Genomic DNA, 16,272 nt, shown 5'->3' with positions numbered 1-16,272 from the left:
CAAGTAGATAAATAGGTACCACTCTGGCGGGAAGGTAAACAGCGTTTCTGTGCGCTGCTCTGGTTCACCAGAAGTGGCTTAGTCATGCTGACTCCCTCAGCCAGTAAAATGAGATGAGCGCCGCAACCCCAGAGTTGTCCACGACTGGACCTAACGGTCAGGGTTCCCTTTACCTTTAAGCTACTACATTAGCGGGTCCGTACCAGGAGGTCCTGTGCCCAAATATGGTGCACGAGGGGGCAGCCTGCCCCTTCCACCAGTGCCAAGCAGAAAGGAAAGGGGTTTGTTGTGGCTGCAGAATGGCACTTTGGAAGGCTGGCCCAATTCCCCTTGCTCAACTTTTCAAATTCTCCACTGAAGGCTAGCAAGTGATGCCCTGACTCTAGTTGCTGCTCTCAGAGCAATGTGGGCAGTGGGAGTTCCCCTTTCCTTGAAGGAAGTGTTGTTGTGCTTACATCATGTGCTGAAGATGTAGACATGACCAGTGGGGTGCCAGGCGGACTCATTTAAGGCCTTCCACCTCGGTTTTAGTGAGTTGCTTTCCCTCTGAATTGTGCTTCGCTCTGGGTTTCTCTCTCTCACACACACGGCTGTGCTGCCTTTCTTCCACCCACATCCGCCCTAAAACCATTCTTGCTTCTAATCACTCTGTCCTCACGCATGACTTCACTTTCTTTTTCTTAAGACAATAGCTTGGGCAGTGACTGGATCATGCCTCACCAGCTGAGGAGCACAAGCTGTGACAGCCATGCAGTGTTAGAAACTCAGCTATATAAGCTAGGAACCAAACGGCTCCTTAAAACCAAGGTTACAGTCGCCAAAATAGAACGTTTAGGGAAGCTTTTAATATTTGGTGAATTATTGTATTTTAATATTTTGTTGGAAACCGCCCAGAGTGGCTGGGGAAACCCAGCCAGATGGGTGGGGTATGTATGTATGTACAGTGGTACCTCAGGTTACAGACGCTTCAGGTTACATACGCTTCAGGTTACAGACTCCGCTAACCCATAAAATAGTGCCTCAGGTTAAGAACTTTGCTTCAGGATAAGAACATAAATCGTGCTCCAGTGGCGCAGCAGCAGCAGCAGGAGGCCCCATTAGCTAAAGTGGTGCTTCAGGTTAAGAACAGTTTCAGGTTAAGAACAGACCTCCAGAACAAATTAAGTTCTTATCCCGAGGTACCACTGTATGTTTGTATGTATGTATGTATGTATGAATAAATAAATAAATAAATAAATATTATTATATAAATTATTATTATAATATCTAGTTGCCAGCTCTAAAGACAGCTCTAGTAAGACAGCTCAAAAGTCTTATTTTTCAAAGGATGGACTGACTGTGATTGGTTCTCAGTCAAACATATGGCTAGTTCAGATGACAACCTGGAGCTAGGTTAAGATCTTTGAGAACTGAATGAAGAATGTCACTTGATCCAGGGACAGTCCACATAGATTTTGGCCTATTCCTACCCGCCCCCTTAATGCTGACTGCTCCTGCTCAGGCTGCACAGAAAAATCAAATTGGTTCAATTTGAAATTCAATCTGATCGTGCAGATAAAATTCTACAGGAGCTAGTATTAGTGTGTGAAAACAGCCCAGATCCAATGAACCACAGATGGTGGAGATGTCAGGCACCATCCTGGCACCTAGGCATCTTCACTTGGTCGCAGGTGATCATGACTGAGTGGGGATTTGAAACCTGGTCTCCCAGGTCGTAATCCAACATTCTAAGTACTACACCACACTGACTCTCATTTAAAAGCATTTTTAAAAACAGAAAAGGAACATTGAGGCAGAGGAGGAGGAAGAGGAAGAGAGAGAGAGCGCGAGAGAGTGCACGCCTTTAACCCTTTCACCACTGGCAGTTTTTAGCTGAAATCCAGCCTCAGCTGCTTCTTCTCAGCTGCTTCTTCTTGCCCTATAGTGTGCCACCTTAAAGCAGTTTCTCAAGTAAAAACAGGACAAGAAAAGATAGGAAGGAGAGTTTCTTAAAAGAGCGAGGTGCCACACCTCAAGGAATAAGATGCTGGGCTTCCAGTTCTCGCATACAAGGGAGCTGGTTGCCATTGTTCTTTGACAGGGGGAGGTGCAGTGCTCAGAGGCACTCACTCATTGCTGAGTCCTGGCACTGAAGGAGAAACAAAAGTGCCCCCTGGTCAGGTCTGCCAGCTGGCCTGTGTTCAGCAGGATGTTTAATGCCTCTCTTTGCCCACTGCACCTGTCCCCCAGTGGCCTCTTGACCTCAAGCACATAAAGAAACAAGACTGAGACATCCAGAAACTCTGGTGCTGTCTCTTCTGAGACTGAGACCCTAAACTGGGCCTTTTTTCATTATCTCAAAACAGGGTGGATTTGATTTAAATCGAATCGATTTAAATCACGATTTAAAACACTAGTCAGTAAGACTTGATTTAGTTTTTACAGTTATATCAAAAATTACTGATTTGGTTATACTATTGGAAATACATAAGACAGATAATTATGAAATTATTGTGAAGTTTAATAAGTTAACTGTTTATATTTGGACAACTTTTCTGCTGTATTTCATTGGAAGGAAAAATAATCATTAGTAACCATTTAAACAATTTATTTAACTAAAACAATAACATTATAGTATATGTATCCATCTTTGTTAACTGATGTGGTTCAACGGTTTGTTTTTTAAAAAAACAACACCACTTAAGACTGAGTTTTAGCACACATGAAAAACTTAAAACAAATCATAGCCTTTGGACTATAATGTAACTTAAATAGAAAACTATCTTTAGAAAGATTTTTCCTCCAAAAGCATTTTATTTTAAAAATCTGATTTAAATTTTAAAAAATCCGTTGTTGTTTTTTTAAATTAAAAAAATCATTGATTTTTATCCACCCTGTCTCAAAAGGAGAATTTCAGCAGCTGTTGCTTCTTAACATCACCAGTAGTATGGTGAAACAATGCTTCCTGAACCACCCTGGATTTATATAGGGTGGTATATAAATTCAATAAATAATAATAAAAAGCAAAAACAAAAACAGGGCTTGATGGGACAGTGGAATCCATCACTGGAATCCTTTTCAAATATTAAAGCAGCAAATGGAATAGGGATAGCAGAGATGCATTTTAACTCCTCCCCTTGCTGTTTCCCAATCAAAACCATCCTCCCAGAGTTATCTCTCAAGATAAGCTAACAGCAAGTTCTGAGTGGTTAGGAGGGAAGGGTTTTTTTTAATAATATTTTTTATTAAGGATTTTCTTGTTTTACAGAAGTGTAGTGCCTCGTATTTTTCTTCTTCTTCCATGTAACATTTTTACAAATCCGTTTCATTTGTTGAGGCATTAGGGGGAGAAGAAAAAAGAAAGAAAGAAGAAAGGGGGGGGTGGAGAGAGGGAAGATGGATGGGGGTGGGGTCGGGTGGCAGTGTTTCTATTATGTTTAATGTATGTAGAGTTTGGTGTCAGCGTTGCTTGTGTTGTTCACTTGTGTTCCTTTGGTGGTGAGAGAGGTTGGGGTTGGCCTAGGGTGTGATTGTTTGCTTGTGATTGGCTGTGGTGATCTTTGTTTTCATGTGTGAGTGAGGTGGGTGGGTGTTTTGGATCAGGTTAGCCATATTGATTTGTATGCTGTTGGTGGATTTTTGTCATTGTCCTGTTGGGCTGTGTATGTGATAAAGGGGAGCCATACCGGGGTGAAGGCGTCTTCTTCTGTTTGTCCCCGTGTCAGTTTCAGTTTATTAGTTAATTTTTCTAGTAGGGCTGTTTCCCATACTATTTGGTACCATTGGGCCATGCTTACTCCTGACAGGTCTCTCCAGTGTCTGGTTATGGTGTTTCTGGCTGCTGAGAGCAGGTGGGTTATGAGTTCTTTGTGGTGTAAATGGGCATTGTTGTCTTGGAAGATGTTTAGTAGGGCCAATTCTGGGGTAATTTCTATTACTTGCTTAGTTATTGGAGGGGAGGGTTTTGATGAGGAAAATGGGTCCAATTTAGTCTGCTCCCTGCTCTGCACCCCATTGATTGCTTTTCAGCTTTGAAAAAGAATCTAGGTGGTCTAGTTGCAGGTCTCTGGTATACAGCTGCAAGAATTACACCCTCTGCTTCTCTTTCCTTACACCTTCAGCGAGACTACAGAGCTTTCTCCCTGTGATTTGGCACAAGAAGTGTACCAAGAAGGCCTGGAGTAGTTGTTAGAACCAGCAAAGGCCTCCATCAAGCAATTGGTGGGGCTTTTGATCCTGGCTGAGCAGCCGATAAAAGCCTTAAAAGCTGTCTAGAAGCACATTTGCTCCTTTTAATTAGCTAAGCCATTTTCCATTTAGTTCCTCATCTGTTTTGTCAGCCTCATGACAAGTGTGTGGGACGACTCTTCTCCCTCCCTCCCATAAAAACTGAGGAAAACTGCTGAAACTTCGACATTTGCACATGTGAAATTTGCATTCTGTTTGCAAGCAGCAAAACAGAAATTTGCAGTGTGTTCGTGTGCGTCTGATACCTACCGGGTTTTCCTGAAACTGTTTTATTTTACACTTGTATCATTTGTGACTGGTTGAAGTTGATCTTGTGGTGCATGTTTCTCCTAAGTACAAGGACTTTAAAAAAAGAGAGAGCTTTCATGTCACAGAGCAACACTTGCTCGTGCCATATAGACAACAAGCTGCATTGTCTGTAGCCACAGAATCTGCATGCAGTTTGGGGCCAAAAGGACACCCTGTGTGTCCGTGTTGGGCTGCTGCTGATTCCCAACAAAGCAGGGCTGGAAAAGCGGGTAGAGCTTTGAGGCAGAGCATTGGCAAGCAAGAATGGAGGAGCTCAATATTTCCCCTGACTCATACTTTCCCCATGGAAACTGATACTTGCCCCCAAGCTGTGTTTCTTTGGTGAGACACCATTTCTGGATGTATCCCCTGCTAGGCTGAAAAGCATTTGTGGAGCGGAGGAGGGACATGGCTTCCCCCGCCATGAGCCTTCTTGTTTGTCCCTCTCTGCTTTGTAGGGATGCACCCTGGGTTATGGGTTCTACCATCACATTTAGCTTGCCCCTCCATCCTTCCTTGCCTCCAGCTCCCATGGCTTCTAATGCCTCTTGGAGTGGTCCTTGTTTTTATCTTCTACTCACCTGTTGCCTTCGACTTCCATGTTGGGCGATTTGACCCACATGGTGAGAACATGCAGTGCCAAGAGGGGTGGCAAGGCAGGATTCTGGGTCGAGCCTGGATGCCCATTTTGTGGATTTCCAGAAGGATTATAACTCAGACAGATAAAATAATCTTGGCGTACAAGACCCTAGAATCAAACACTGGATTCTCTAGCCTTGTTGAAGTTCCCATTGGAGCAGGGTAGAGAGGACCAAGGGAGATGGAACTATCCAAGTGGACTCCGGTGGAAGGGCCTAAACCAGGCTTCCTCAACCTCGGCCCTCCAGATGTTTTGAGACTACAATTCCCATCATCCCTGACCACTGGTCCTGCTAGCTAGGGATCGTGGGAGTTGTAGGCCAAAAACATCTGGAGGGCCAAGGTTGAGGAAGCCTGGCCTAAGCAGAGATTTTGGGGAACAGAGGCAGATTTAGGTGAGCGCAGCTGGTTCACCCAGACTGGGCGCAAAACCAAGAGGGTGCTGCAGGGGGCGCCACAACAATGATGTAGAGCAGAAGCTGAAAGGCAAGGTGTGTGTGTTGAATTTTGGTGAAGGACAGCTAGGGCTAACCTAGTGCAGCTGCTTTAAAAGGAGTTACCATGCAGCAGCAACAGGATGTCCAAACCCAGAGAGGCAGATGTGGCCCATCAGATATCCTGGCTCAGGGCAATGAGGAAGGAAGTAGCGCCTAGTCTTCCATGGTACCAACCTCTGGTTTCCTCAGATGCTCTCTTCATAGGTTCCTCCCCTGAGTTTGCTAATTCCTGGCATTGTTGCTTCACTTCCGGTATTTCTTTCTTACTAGTGGACGCCAGTGGTGTGTGTGAGTCATGGGCTGGCTCATAGCTGCATGGTCGGGTGCAGGGGGTTCTTCTGCGGCAGCTTTCTGTCTTTCCTCACACTACTCTACCATTGATGGCTGGGGACACACTTGGTTTCCAAGAGCCATTGGCCATTTCCTGGGTTTGATGGGAGTTGAAGTCCAGTGACTTATGGAGGGCCCTGACCGCTTTCTGGCCTTGCTTATCCTATCTGCTGCCCGGTCCTGCAAATCGTGCCTTAAGACAAGAATATGATATGTCTCTGACAGTTTAAGACAGGGATTCCCAACCTTCTTTTTAAAAAAATAAATCTGGTGCTGCATGTAGAACTCTAATAAACTTGTGGGCATCAGAAATACCTATGTTGCAGAAGAAAAGCGGGCGATGCTCAGACAAAACAAATAAACACAGATTGAAAGAAGACTCCAACAGCCCCCCCCCCAACTAAACAACAGGTAAAAAGGTAAAGGACCCCTGGATGGTTAAGTCCAGTCAAAGGTGACTAGGGGGTTGCGGAGCTCATCTCGCTTTCAGGCTGAGGGAGCCGGTGTTTGTCCACAGACAGCTTTCCGGGTCATGTGGCCAGCCTGACTAAACTGTTTCTGGTGCGATGGGACACCGTGAGGAGTGCCAGAGCACATGGAAACAGTGTTTACCTTCCTGCTGCAGTGGGACCTATTTATCTACTTGCACTGGCGTGCTTTTGAACTGCTAGGCTGGCAAGAGCTGGGACAGAGCAACGGGAGCTCACTCTGTTGCACGGATTTGAACCAGCAACCTTCTGCTTAGCAAGCCCAAGAGGCTCAGTGGTTTAGACCACAGCGCCACCCACTCCCCCACAACAACAACAACCCCCACAAGTGCCAAAACATAATTTTTAAAGAATAACAACATTGGGAGGAGACTGGATTATTGGGGGTTTCAGCGGGGTGTTTGAATTTCCCATGGTATCCATCAATGGCTCAATGGGGACTCTTGGTTTAAGAATTTCTTGTGCCAGTATCTCAGAATGGCTTGATAAGGGTTTATGTCTTTAGTGTGTAAAACCAGCAAGGAACAGTGGTTCTAAAAACAAATTATGCCCTGTGGGTAATTAGGTCAGGCATCATCTAAGCACATAAAAAGATCCCTGTTGTATCAGGTCAAAGTGGTGCAGCATCCTGCTCTTACAGAAATGCGAGCAGAACCTGAGCACACCCTCCTCATTTCCAGAAACTGCTATTCAGGGATACACTGCCACCTTCTGCATGAGCTTAGTTAACAGCAAATGATTGTGCTTGTTTGATGCTATGTATGGGACTAAACAAAAGAGTTGGCCAAGAAGGAGAGCCGCTAAGAGCCAGTTTAGTCACAGATATGGCTTAACTGTAGGTGAGTGTCCCTGGGTAATCCACTGCCTCTTGGCCACAGTTCTCCAATTTGTACAGTGGGGCTGATAGGTAAAGGTAAAATTAATAATAATAATATCAGTGGGACTGATAGTGACTTGCCCAACTGGGTAAATGAGAGAAGTCTGTGAAGCACTTTGTACGGGGAAAAAGCACTACAGAAATGGCCAGTAATAATTACAATTAAAGTTATTTGCATTTATATACCTTGGGAATCTTGGGAAGACTTTTTCTCAGGTGGAGGGTGGGGGAAAGCATAGAACAAGATTTGTGAAGTCCCAATCAAGTAGATTCAAGCAATCTACACAAATGACACCTAACAAGTAGCGTTTTACAAACAATAAAAGATGCGTGAATCTGTTGACTTCATGGATGTTGCTATCAGCCCCAACACAAGTCAGTTGACTTCCTGGGTAATCTAGGGTGGGGGAAGATGGGCAACCAACTGTTCTTCCTAAAAATAGATAGTGGGGTTGGGACTCTTGTTGTTGTGGCTCTTTGAGGAAGTGCTTCTGCCACACCTGCTCCAGTAAAGGAGAGGTCAGCAGGAGTGTAGAGACCCAAACTTATACAGTGGTACCTCGGGTTACAGACGCTTCAGGTTACAGACTCCACTAACCCAGAAATAGTGCTTCAGGTTAAGTGCTTCAGGATGAGAACAGAAATTGTGCTCCAGCGGCGTGGCAGCAGCAGGAGGCCCCATTAGTTAAAGTGGTGCTTCAGGTTAAGTACACACCTCCGGAACGAATTAAGTACTTAACCCGAGGTACCACTGTATGTTCTCATTCCCAAAAGATAGGCAGAGGATATCAACTAAAGCCCTGGCTTGCTCTTGGGCCTTTGACAGCAAAAATCAACAGAAGAAGCTATTCACAGCGTGAATATAAGCATTAGCAGGAGATAATGTCTGCAGTTCAAGCTGTTGTTAATACACATAGTTTGATATAAAGTGGAGCTGTTATTCCAGGTTTGGCTGAGTTTTATTGTTTTATTTTTGTGCTGGTTTCACAGGGCTCATCCACACTTCTGTTTGGTCTGTGACTTCTTGTTCCATCACTTTCCCTGGGAAAACCCACTGCTGATTGCTGGAAATGTCAATTGGGTTTTGCAGATTGACGGTTGATGGGTCAAGACTGGTGGGACAAGAGAACACCCTCTTGGACCCAGGACTAGAAAGCGCAGGGCAAACTGAAGTGCAGATGAACCTATAACCTTGCAAAGTAGATAGCATGATATTTTCTACTGGGAGATGGATATTGCAAATGGTTTTTATCTTGTATCTTGATTTGTATTTTATACATGTTTTGAGTTGCTTTGTGGGGCCAAAAAGGCAGATTTGAATCTGTAAATCCTTTAAAATATTCAGAAGATGTGAACCATAGCTGTCAACTTACAGATTTGAAAATAAGGGACCAGCAGCCTCGAAAATAAGGGATCAGCAGCCAAAATAAGGGATTTTCCAAGCACAGGTATGTTCAACTTCTGAGCCCCTCCAAGCCAAAGGCAGAAAGCCCAGCCAGCAGCCAAACGAAGCCTCAAGCGGTGGTTCCCACAGCGCAGCAACCCAGCAAAGGGGATGCAGCAAGGAAAACCACCGTCACCTCTCCGCTGGGAAGCGCTGAGCAAAGGCGAGTCTCCAGGCAACGCGGCTGATTTGATCGGCACAAGGCATGCAAGCTCCACCCCCCAGTCGTTCTTAGACTCCTTATTGGGTGAGCAACGCAGCCAAGCAACACCGTTGGAGCCTCCCTCCTCTCTGGCCAGCAGGGAGGGAGGGAGAGAGAAGAGCTGCTGCCTTTGAAACCCAGGAAATTTAAGGGACATCATCAATAAGGGACAGCAGCGGGACACAGCGCTGGGATAAGGGACTTTCCTGCCAAATAAGGGATGGTTGACAGCTATGATGTGAACTGTAGCCCACAAAATTCATATGGGGAAGTGTCATAGCTTAGTGCTTGTCCTGATGGCTCTCTGGGGGGAAAGGCTGTGGCTCAGCGGTAGAGCTTATGCTCTGCATGCAAAAGGTGTCAGGCTCAAACCTTGGTGTCTCAGGGTGGGACAGGAAAATACTTTTGCCTGAAACCCTGGAGAGCCTCTGTCAGTCTGTACTGATAATAATGAGCAATTTAGTGCCCTCCAGATGTCTTGGGCTACAGTTCCTATTGGCTTGCAGCCAGTAGGACCAAATGTCAGGGATAGGTAAAGGTAAAGGGACCCTTGACCATTAGGTCCAGTCGTGACCGACTCTGGGGTTGTGGCGCTCATCTTGCTTTATTGGCCGAGGGAGCCGGCGTACAGCTTCCGGGTCATGTGGCCAGTATGACTAAGCCACCTCTGGTGAACCAGAGCAGCGCACGGAAACGCCGTTTACCTTCCCGCCGGAGTGGTACCTATTTGTCTACTTGCACTTTGATGTGCTTTCGAACTGCTAGGTTGGCAGGAGCAGGGACTGAGCAACGGGAGCTCACCCCGTCGTGGGGATTCGAACCGCCGACCTTCTGATCGGTAAGTCCTAGGCTCTGTGGTTTAACCCACAGCGCCACCAGATTAGGAACGGTCAGAAAAAGACTGGGAAAATGTATCCAAAAGCTCATCTGTAAGCGGCTATGAAACAAGATGAATGGAAACTGGGAGCAGTTCCCAGCAATGTTTACTTTGGGCTTATGGGTGCTTCCTGTGAAGCTGAGCCCTCTGACTAGAGAACTTTTTCATAACAGAATAACTTCCTTTTTCAGTGGCTGAAAATTGTGCTGCAGAATGACCTATCCTGACTCTTCTTTCCTGCATTTGTATTTGCATTAAGAAGAAGGAGGCACATTGCAGCTGCAGTTGGTTGTTCAAACTAAATGGAGAAACCCTTCTTTTTAAGGACTGGGGGAAGTTGCCTAGTTTTGGTGGGTACCGCAAGGTTCCACCTGGCTGTCCTCTCTTAAGATTCCTCCCTGCCCGCTTTGGTTAGAGAGCAGGGCTTTACTCATGTTCTGGGCACAAAGTAGACGCTCTTTCTGCAGTGAAAGATTTCTGTGCCTTAGAATCCTCTCCCCCAAGTGGATCTGCAAAGTCACTTCCTTGCTTGTGTTTAATGTCATGGGAAAGTCTTTGGTTTACTATAGCTTTTCCTTTTTATTGGAAACTCAGAATCTTAGAAGTTCCCGCTGCTCTTTTGTATTAATAGAATCCTTCCACATTGGTAGTTTTAGCTGTTTTAATGGTGTTACTGTTTATGTTAGTCTCTTTCTGTGCTTCATTTTACATAAAAGTGACTTTTATTTATTTGTTTACTTACCTACTTGCAGCATTTATACCCTGCCCTTTAGCCAGAAAGGTGTGGATTAGGGGGGGAAACAGTCAAATAAGACAATCCCTGCCCTCAGGCTCCCAATCCAGAAAGACATGACAGGTGAGGAGAAAGGAATAGAAGGGAGGGAGGGAGCAAGCCCAAGCGACAGTTCTTAAAGTTACAGACAAGGTTCAGGTTGCCTAGCCCTTGACCAAGAACAATCCCTCCCCAAAGCACCCCCCCAGCCCCAAAATAATCAGAATCGGAAGCAGAGCTGTTGACAGCATTTGGGCCAGGAGGGGTGGGCATTTTCTGCCATACAGTTCTACCCCTGGAGAGATACATACGTTTCATAAATAAATGATTAGCTAACACATTCCCAGCATGGTAGCATATGCCATCCCATCATTGCAGCCGACTGTGGGCTGCTTTGATTGCTGCCCCAGGAACCAAGGCCTCCTAAGATGGATGTTTCCTTGCTGTTTTCATACCTGAGACACAGGCTATCTAAAATTACATAACACGCTTCACCCTCGCCTTCAGAAATATGCAGATATACTTTCTCAGTCTGTTCCTAGAATAATGGGCCAGCAGTCTCCTTGCAACTGTGAGACAGCCCAGGGCTGGCACCCCACCTCCCCTTTGCCCAGCCAAACAGGTTTCAGATATAAGATTGTGCTTTCTAAGCAGTGGTGATGCAAACTGTGATAAGTACTGTGGGAGGCAGTGGAAGACAGGAGTGCCTGGCATGCTCTGGTCCATGGGGTCACGAAGAGTTGGACACAACTAAACAACAACAAAATGTAGAGTGGAAGGGGATTCAGATTCCCTTCCTCCACTAGAGGAGAAACTTCTAGCCCGCACCCCCTGTGCTTGTTATCTGTAGTGTAGGTTGCATCAGGAACTTTCAAGGCATTCTTAACACCCCCACCACCCCGCTGCTGCCATTGCCCATGCAGTAAGAGAAAGGGTAGGCTCAAACTATCCCAAGAGGCATGGGATGTGTGGCCCCAAAGCCCACATCAACCCCTCATGTAGTGCATGGCTATTGCCTTTACATACAGTTTGAGGATAACACCTATTCACAGTGGTGTGGAGACCTTGAGACCTTATGGGACGTGGGTGTCGCTGTGGTCTAAACCACCGAGCCTGTTGCGCTTGCCAATGATTGGCGGTTTGCTCTGTCCCAGCTCCTGCCAACAAACACCACTTCCCTCGGCCTGAAAGCGAGATGAGCACCGCACCCCATAGTCACCTTTGACTGAACTTAACCATCCAGGGGTCCTTTACCTTTACCTTTTTTTAGAGACCTTGTGTGTAACTGATCTGTACAACATGCAACCTGAAGAAAGAGACAATGATGTGCTTTAGTAAACGAGGAATACACACACACACACACACACACACACGGCTACAGTTCTGGAAGTGCCTGGGGCAACTTTCACTTCTACCAGAAACTCAGTAGATGGCTTGAAGCAAGCTGTTATCTCCTAGCTGCCAGTCCCCACTGTCTGCAAAACAAGGATAGCAGTCCTGGCCTTTACACACAGTGTGGTTGTAAGAGTTACACATAATGTGTGAGAAGCATTTACCATGCTCAGAAGTTGCATACATAACAAATGTGGAAGAGTATTATTAGGTGCAGGGCTGGAAAGTGTTTCAGATTTCTGGGTGATGTTCTTAGGTGTCAGTGCAAATCTCTAAGTGTCTGAGCATGCTGAGTCCATGGGATTTTTCCAGTCCTAATTGTCGGTTTGGGTTAATTTCATGAAAAGGCACCCTATCACTGTTCATCGGTCTGTTTATGGTCGTTTTACAACTTAAGCCAATGACATCTCCAACTCCAGTAAGGTAAAGGTAAAGGGATCCCTGACCATTGGGTCTAGTCGCGAACGACTCTGGGGTTGCAGCGCTCATCTCGCTTCACTGGCCGAGGGAGCCGGCGTACAGCCGTTGCTAGGTCCCAGCTCCTGCCAACCTAGCAGTTCAAAAGCACGCCAAACAGTGCAAGTAGATAAATAGGTACCTCTCCGGCGGGAAGGTAAATGGCATTTCCGTGCGCTGTGCTGGTTTCCAGAAGCAGCTTAGTCATTCTGGCCACATGACCCAGAAAAACTGCCTGCGGACAAACGCCGCTCCCTTGGCCTGTAAAGCAAAATGAGCCCCGCAACCCCAGAGTCGTCTGCGACTCGACAACTGTCAGGGGTCCTTTACCTTTACCTTTTTACACACATTGCAACTGTGATGAACTCAAGGCACCTGCTTAGTGCCATACTAGTGCATCCTGGCCCCCTGGTTAGGTAGAAGCTGTAGGTGTGTGAGTGGTGGCTGTGGGAACCAGGCCTGGGGCAAAGTCAGTGAGTGAGTGAGTGAGTGAGTGTAGCTTGGAAGTGGAAAGAGAGAGGCAGAAGAGAAGATCAGGTGCCCAACAGAGGGAGCCTTGCATTCTTTAGACTGCTAGCCTGACAATTATTTGTTCCAGATTGCTCAAGGCAATTACTTGGTTGAGAAAGTTTAGCTACTCGAAGGTCACACAGTGAGCTTGGTTGCTGGAAAAATATTTAAGCCCAGTGCCGCCGCCCCCCAACCCACCTTGTCGGGATTGGCTTTCTTTTTCTTGTCTGAGCTGCTCAGTGAACAGGGGGCAACCCTGTTGGTTATGGAGAAGCGAGTCGCACGTGCAACGCCTCCCTTGTGCAAAAAGGCTTGGGGCGGGGCGTCTTTGATCCGGAGAGGGTCTCTCGGAGGCAGCTTCCCTCCGGTCCGCTGCTTCTGCTGCTTTTCTGTAACAGTTCCTGGATTGGGGTGGGTGGACAGGCGCCTCCGAATACTTTATTTGCAAATAAAGAAGCCTCGGTCGAGCCGGCTCTTTGCAAGGCAAGGGCGTGCCTCCTCTTTTTTTTCTTTTTTGCTTTCCTCCAAATGTATTTTACAGGTTTGGCCAGTTCGGCCCCCGAGGCGCCTCATTGGGCGGTTGATCGGCAGCTGACTGGGGAAGGAGGGAGGAGAGAGAGAGAGAGAGAGAGAGAGAGAAGGAGAGAAAGAAGGAAAGCAAGCCAGCGAGCAGGAGGGGAACTCGGCTGGGATGGCGAGGGAAGAGGAGAGTTACTATGGCAAGCATGGTAAGGCTCCAGGCTGCCACCCCTGAGCCCTCCGAGGAGGGAGGGGGTGCGGGCAGCAGGTGGCCACGCGCAGCCCCGCTATGGGGGCTTCGGCGTCCACCATCGGGAAGCTGCAAACCCTCGAGGCGGGGCTGGGCCTTGGGGCGCAAGGCAGCTCGGCCTTGGCGGCGTCTCCCCGAGGTGCCCCAAAGCGCGAGCTGCGCCAGATGCTGTTTGTGCCACCCGGGTTGTACCGCGCACCGCCGTCCCTCCCGTCTAAGACCGGCCACCGAGCAAGTTTAAATTCTGGGCAGAAAGAAGCAGCTGGCGCCAATCGCGTCGGTTCAATCAATGGGGCAGGGGGGGAGGGGAACTAGTTCAGCTGCCGAATAAATAATAATAATAATTCCAGTGGGTGTGGGGAGGGCGCGAAGAAGGGTAGAGCCCCTTCCTCTCCTCCCGGGCTAGGGACGCCCCCAATGCGCCTCCGGGCAATTTTAAGTCCTTGCTGGTGCAGTTTCTTTATGCGCCTCTGGAGTGGAGGTTAGGAAACGGGCTTACTAAAAATACTACTCCCGCTCATCCAAGGGTCCTCCCGGGCGTGGGTGCGCGCCTCTTACGGCGGGGCGCACCACCGGGCGCTCAGTTCCGCATAACCTTAAACCGGATTGCTATTCCCAGTGGGGCTGCGAAGCTGCTCTGGAACGCAGGCGCCTTCTGGGAGTCTGGGGGAGCGCAGTAGCCGGGGAGGAATGTAGGCGAGCGGCCGCCTCCCTTGCTCAAAACGCGCGCCCGGTCTAAGCAGAGAAACTTGCGAGTTCCGGAAAGAATGCTTCCAAAACTACGCGCCGCTGTTCTCTCTCTTTGCGCACTCCCAGCAGAAGGGATGTGTAGGGGGCAGCCAGGGGTTAGCTATGGGGAAGGGAACCAGGATGTCCCTGCAAGGCTAAAGAACTACAAACTGTTGGCCGTGTACTGTATGTATACATATGTATGTATACACACACACACACAGGTAGCCGTGTTGGTCTGCCTTAGTCGAAACAAAATAAAAAAAATTCCTTCCAGTAGCACCTTAGAGACCAACTAAATTTGTTACTGGTATGAGCTTTCGTATCTTAAGAAGTGTGCATGCACACAAAAGCTCATACCAATTATTATTATTATTTATTATTTATACCCCACCCATTTGGCTGAGTTTCCCCAGCCACTCTGGGCGGCTTCTAATCAAGTGTTAAAAACAATACAACATTAAATATTAAAAACTTCCCTAAACAGGGCTGCCTTCAGATGTCTTTTAAAGAGAAGATAGCTGCTTATTTCCTTCATATCTGAAGGGAGGGCGTTCCACAGGGCAGGCGCCACTACCGAGAAGGCCCTCTGTCTGGTTCCCTGTAGCCTCACTTCTCGCAATGAGGGAACCTCCAGAAGGCCCTCGGCGCTGGATCTCAATATGTCTGGGCTGAACGATGGGGGTGGAGATGCTCCTTCAGGTATACAGGACCGAGGCCGTTTAGGGCTTTAAAGGTCAGCACCAACACTTTGAATTGTGCTCGGAAACGTACTGGGAGCCAATGCAGATCTCTCAGAACCGGTGTTACGTGGTCCCAGCGGCCACTCCCAGTCACCAGTCTAGCTGCCGCATTCTGGATTAATTGTAGTTTCCGGGTCACCTTCAAAGGTAGCCCCACGTAGAGCGCGTTGCAGTAGTCCAAGTGGGAGATAACTAGAGCATGCACCACTCTGGCGAGACACAATATGTATATATACACAAACCCACACAGTCACCAGCCCCTTTGCTTATCCCAACTCCCTCCTCTGGCTGGTGTATTCCTGGCTAATAATAATAATAATAATAATAATAATGTAATAATAATACTGGAGTGGGGAGGGAATTCAGCACTTAAACGGCAACCATTTTTCCATAGGCACCTGGAACAAAGTATCCTGATAGTAGCAATAAAGTCTCCCCCTTCACATGTTCTCTGGGAATTGCCCATGGAGAAACTTGGAGAAACAGTGACAGTGGTGCTGTCACTGTTGTTTGTTTGTTTGTTTGTTTGTTTGTTGTTTACTTTTATATATAACACCTTTTCTCCCAAGGAGGTAATTGGGACTGCAGCAATCAATTCATTGGCCGGATTAATTAATTGGAATATTTAAAACAACTTTAAAAAGTGCCCCAGATGAACTGAGCAGCAGGTTTAAATATATGTCCATGCTTATAAAATTGGCAGGTGACTTTTGCGTATCTTGAAAGAGGCAGAATCTGCCTTTTCTCACACATACAGGAGAAATCTCGTTTCTGATACCTCTGTGGCAAATGCATGCCTCATCTGAAAACAAAGTGTTCTGCATCAGAAATATTGAAGGGTGTTTCCTCCCCAACACTGAACCATTTTGTTGAGCATTTGTCCCCCAAGATAAAGCACAGTCTTTAAGCCTGGCTGATGGTGTTAGATGTCCATCAGAATAATCTCCTGCCCACCCCAAATGTCTAATAGAATATTTTGTACTCTCTTCTCCACAACATAGCCGAGCATGTTGTGCTTTATCTTAGCCTTAT

At 47.1% G+C, this 16,272-nt stretch overlaps 1 protein-coding gene across 5 annotated transcripts in view; it reads left to right on the top strand.

The window, feature by feature from the left end:
• The window catches only part of SLC44A2 (solute carrier family 44 member 2), a 56,403-nt gene that overhangs the window by 2,782 nt on the left and 37,349 nt on the right, over positions 1-16,272 (top strand). For 2 of the 5 annotated variants that reach the window (XM_053370739.1, XM_053370738.1), the window contains exon 1: positions 13,606-13,727. The exons of the other annotated variants lie outside the window; for them this stretch is intronic. In XM_053370739.1, the coding sequence (XP_053226714.1) occupies positions 13,691-13,727 (37 nt within the window). In that variant the 5' untranslated portion in view covers positions 13,606-13,690. Of the gene's footprint in view, positions 1-13,605; positions 13,728-16,272 lie in introns of those variants that run through there. 5 annotated transcript variants of the gene reach the window in all.

This window comes from Podarcis raffonei, chromosome 17, assembly GCF_027172205.1.
Source record: "Podarcis raffonei isolate rPodRaf1 chromosome 17, rPodRaf1.pri, whole genome shotgun sequence".
Taxonomy (NCBI): domain Eukaryota; kingdom Metazoa; phylum Chordata; class Lepidosauria; order Squamata; family Lacertidae; genus Podarcis; species Podarcis raffonei.
Note: the sequence above shows the minus strand (reverse complement) of the source record. Positions and strands in the feature narration are given on the sequence as shown.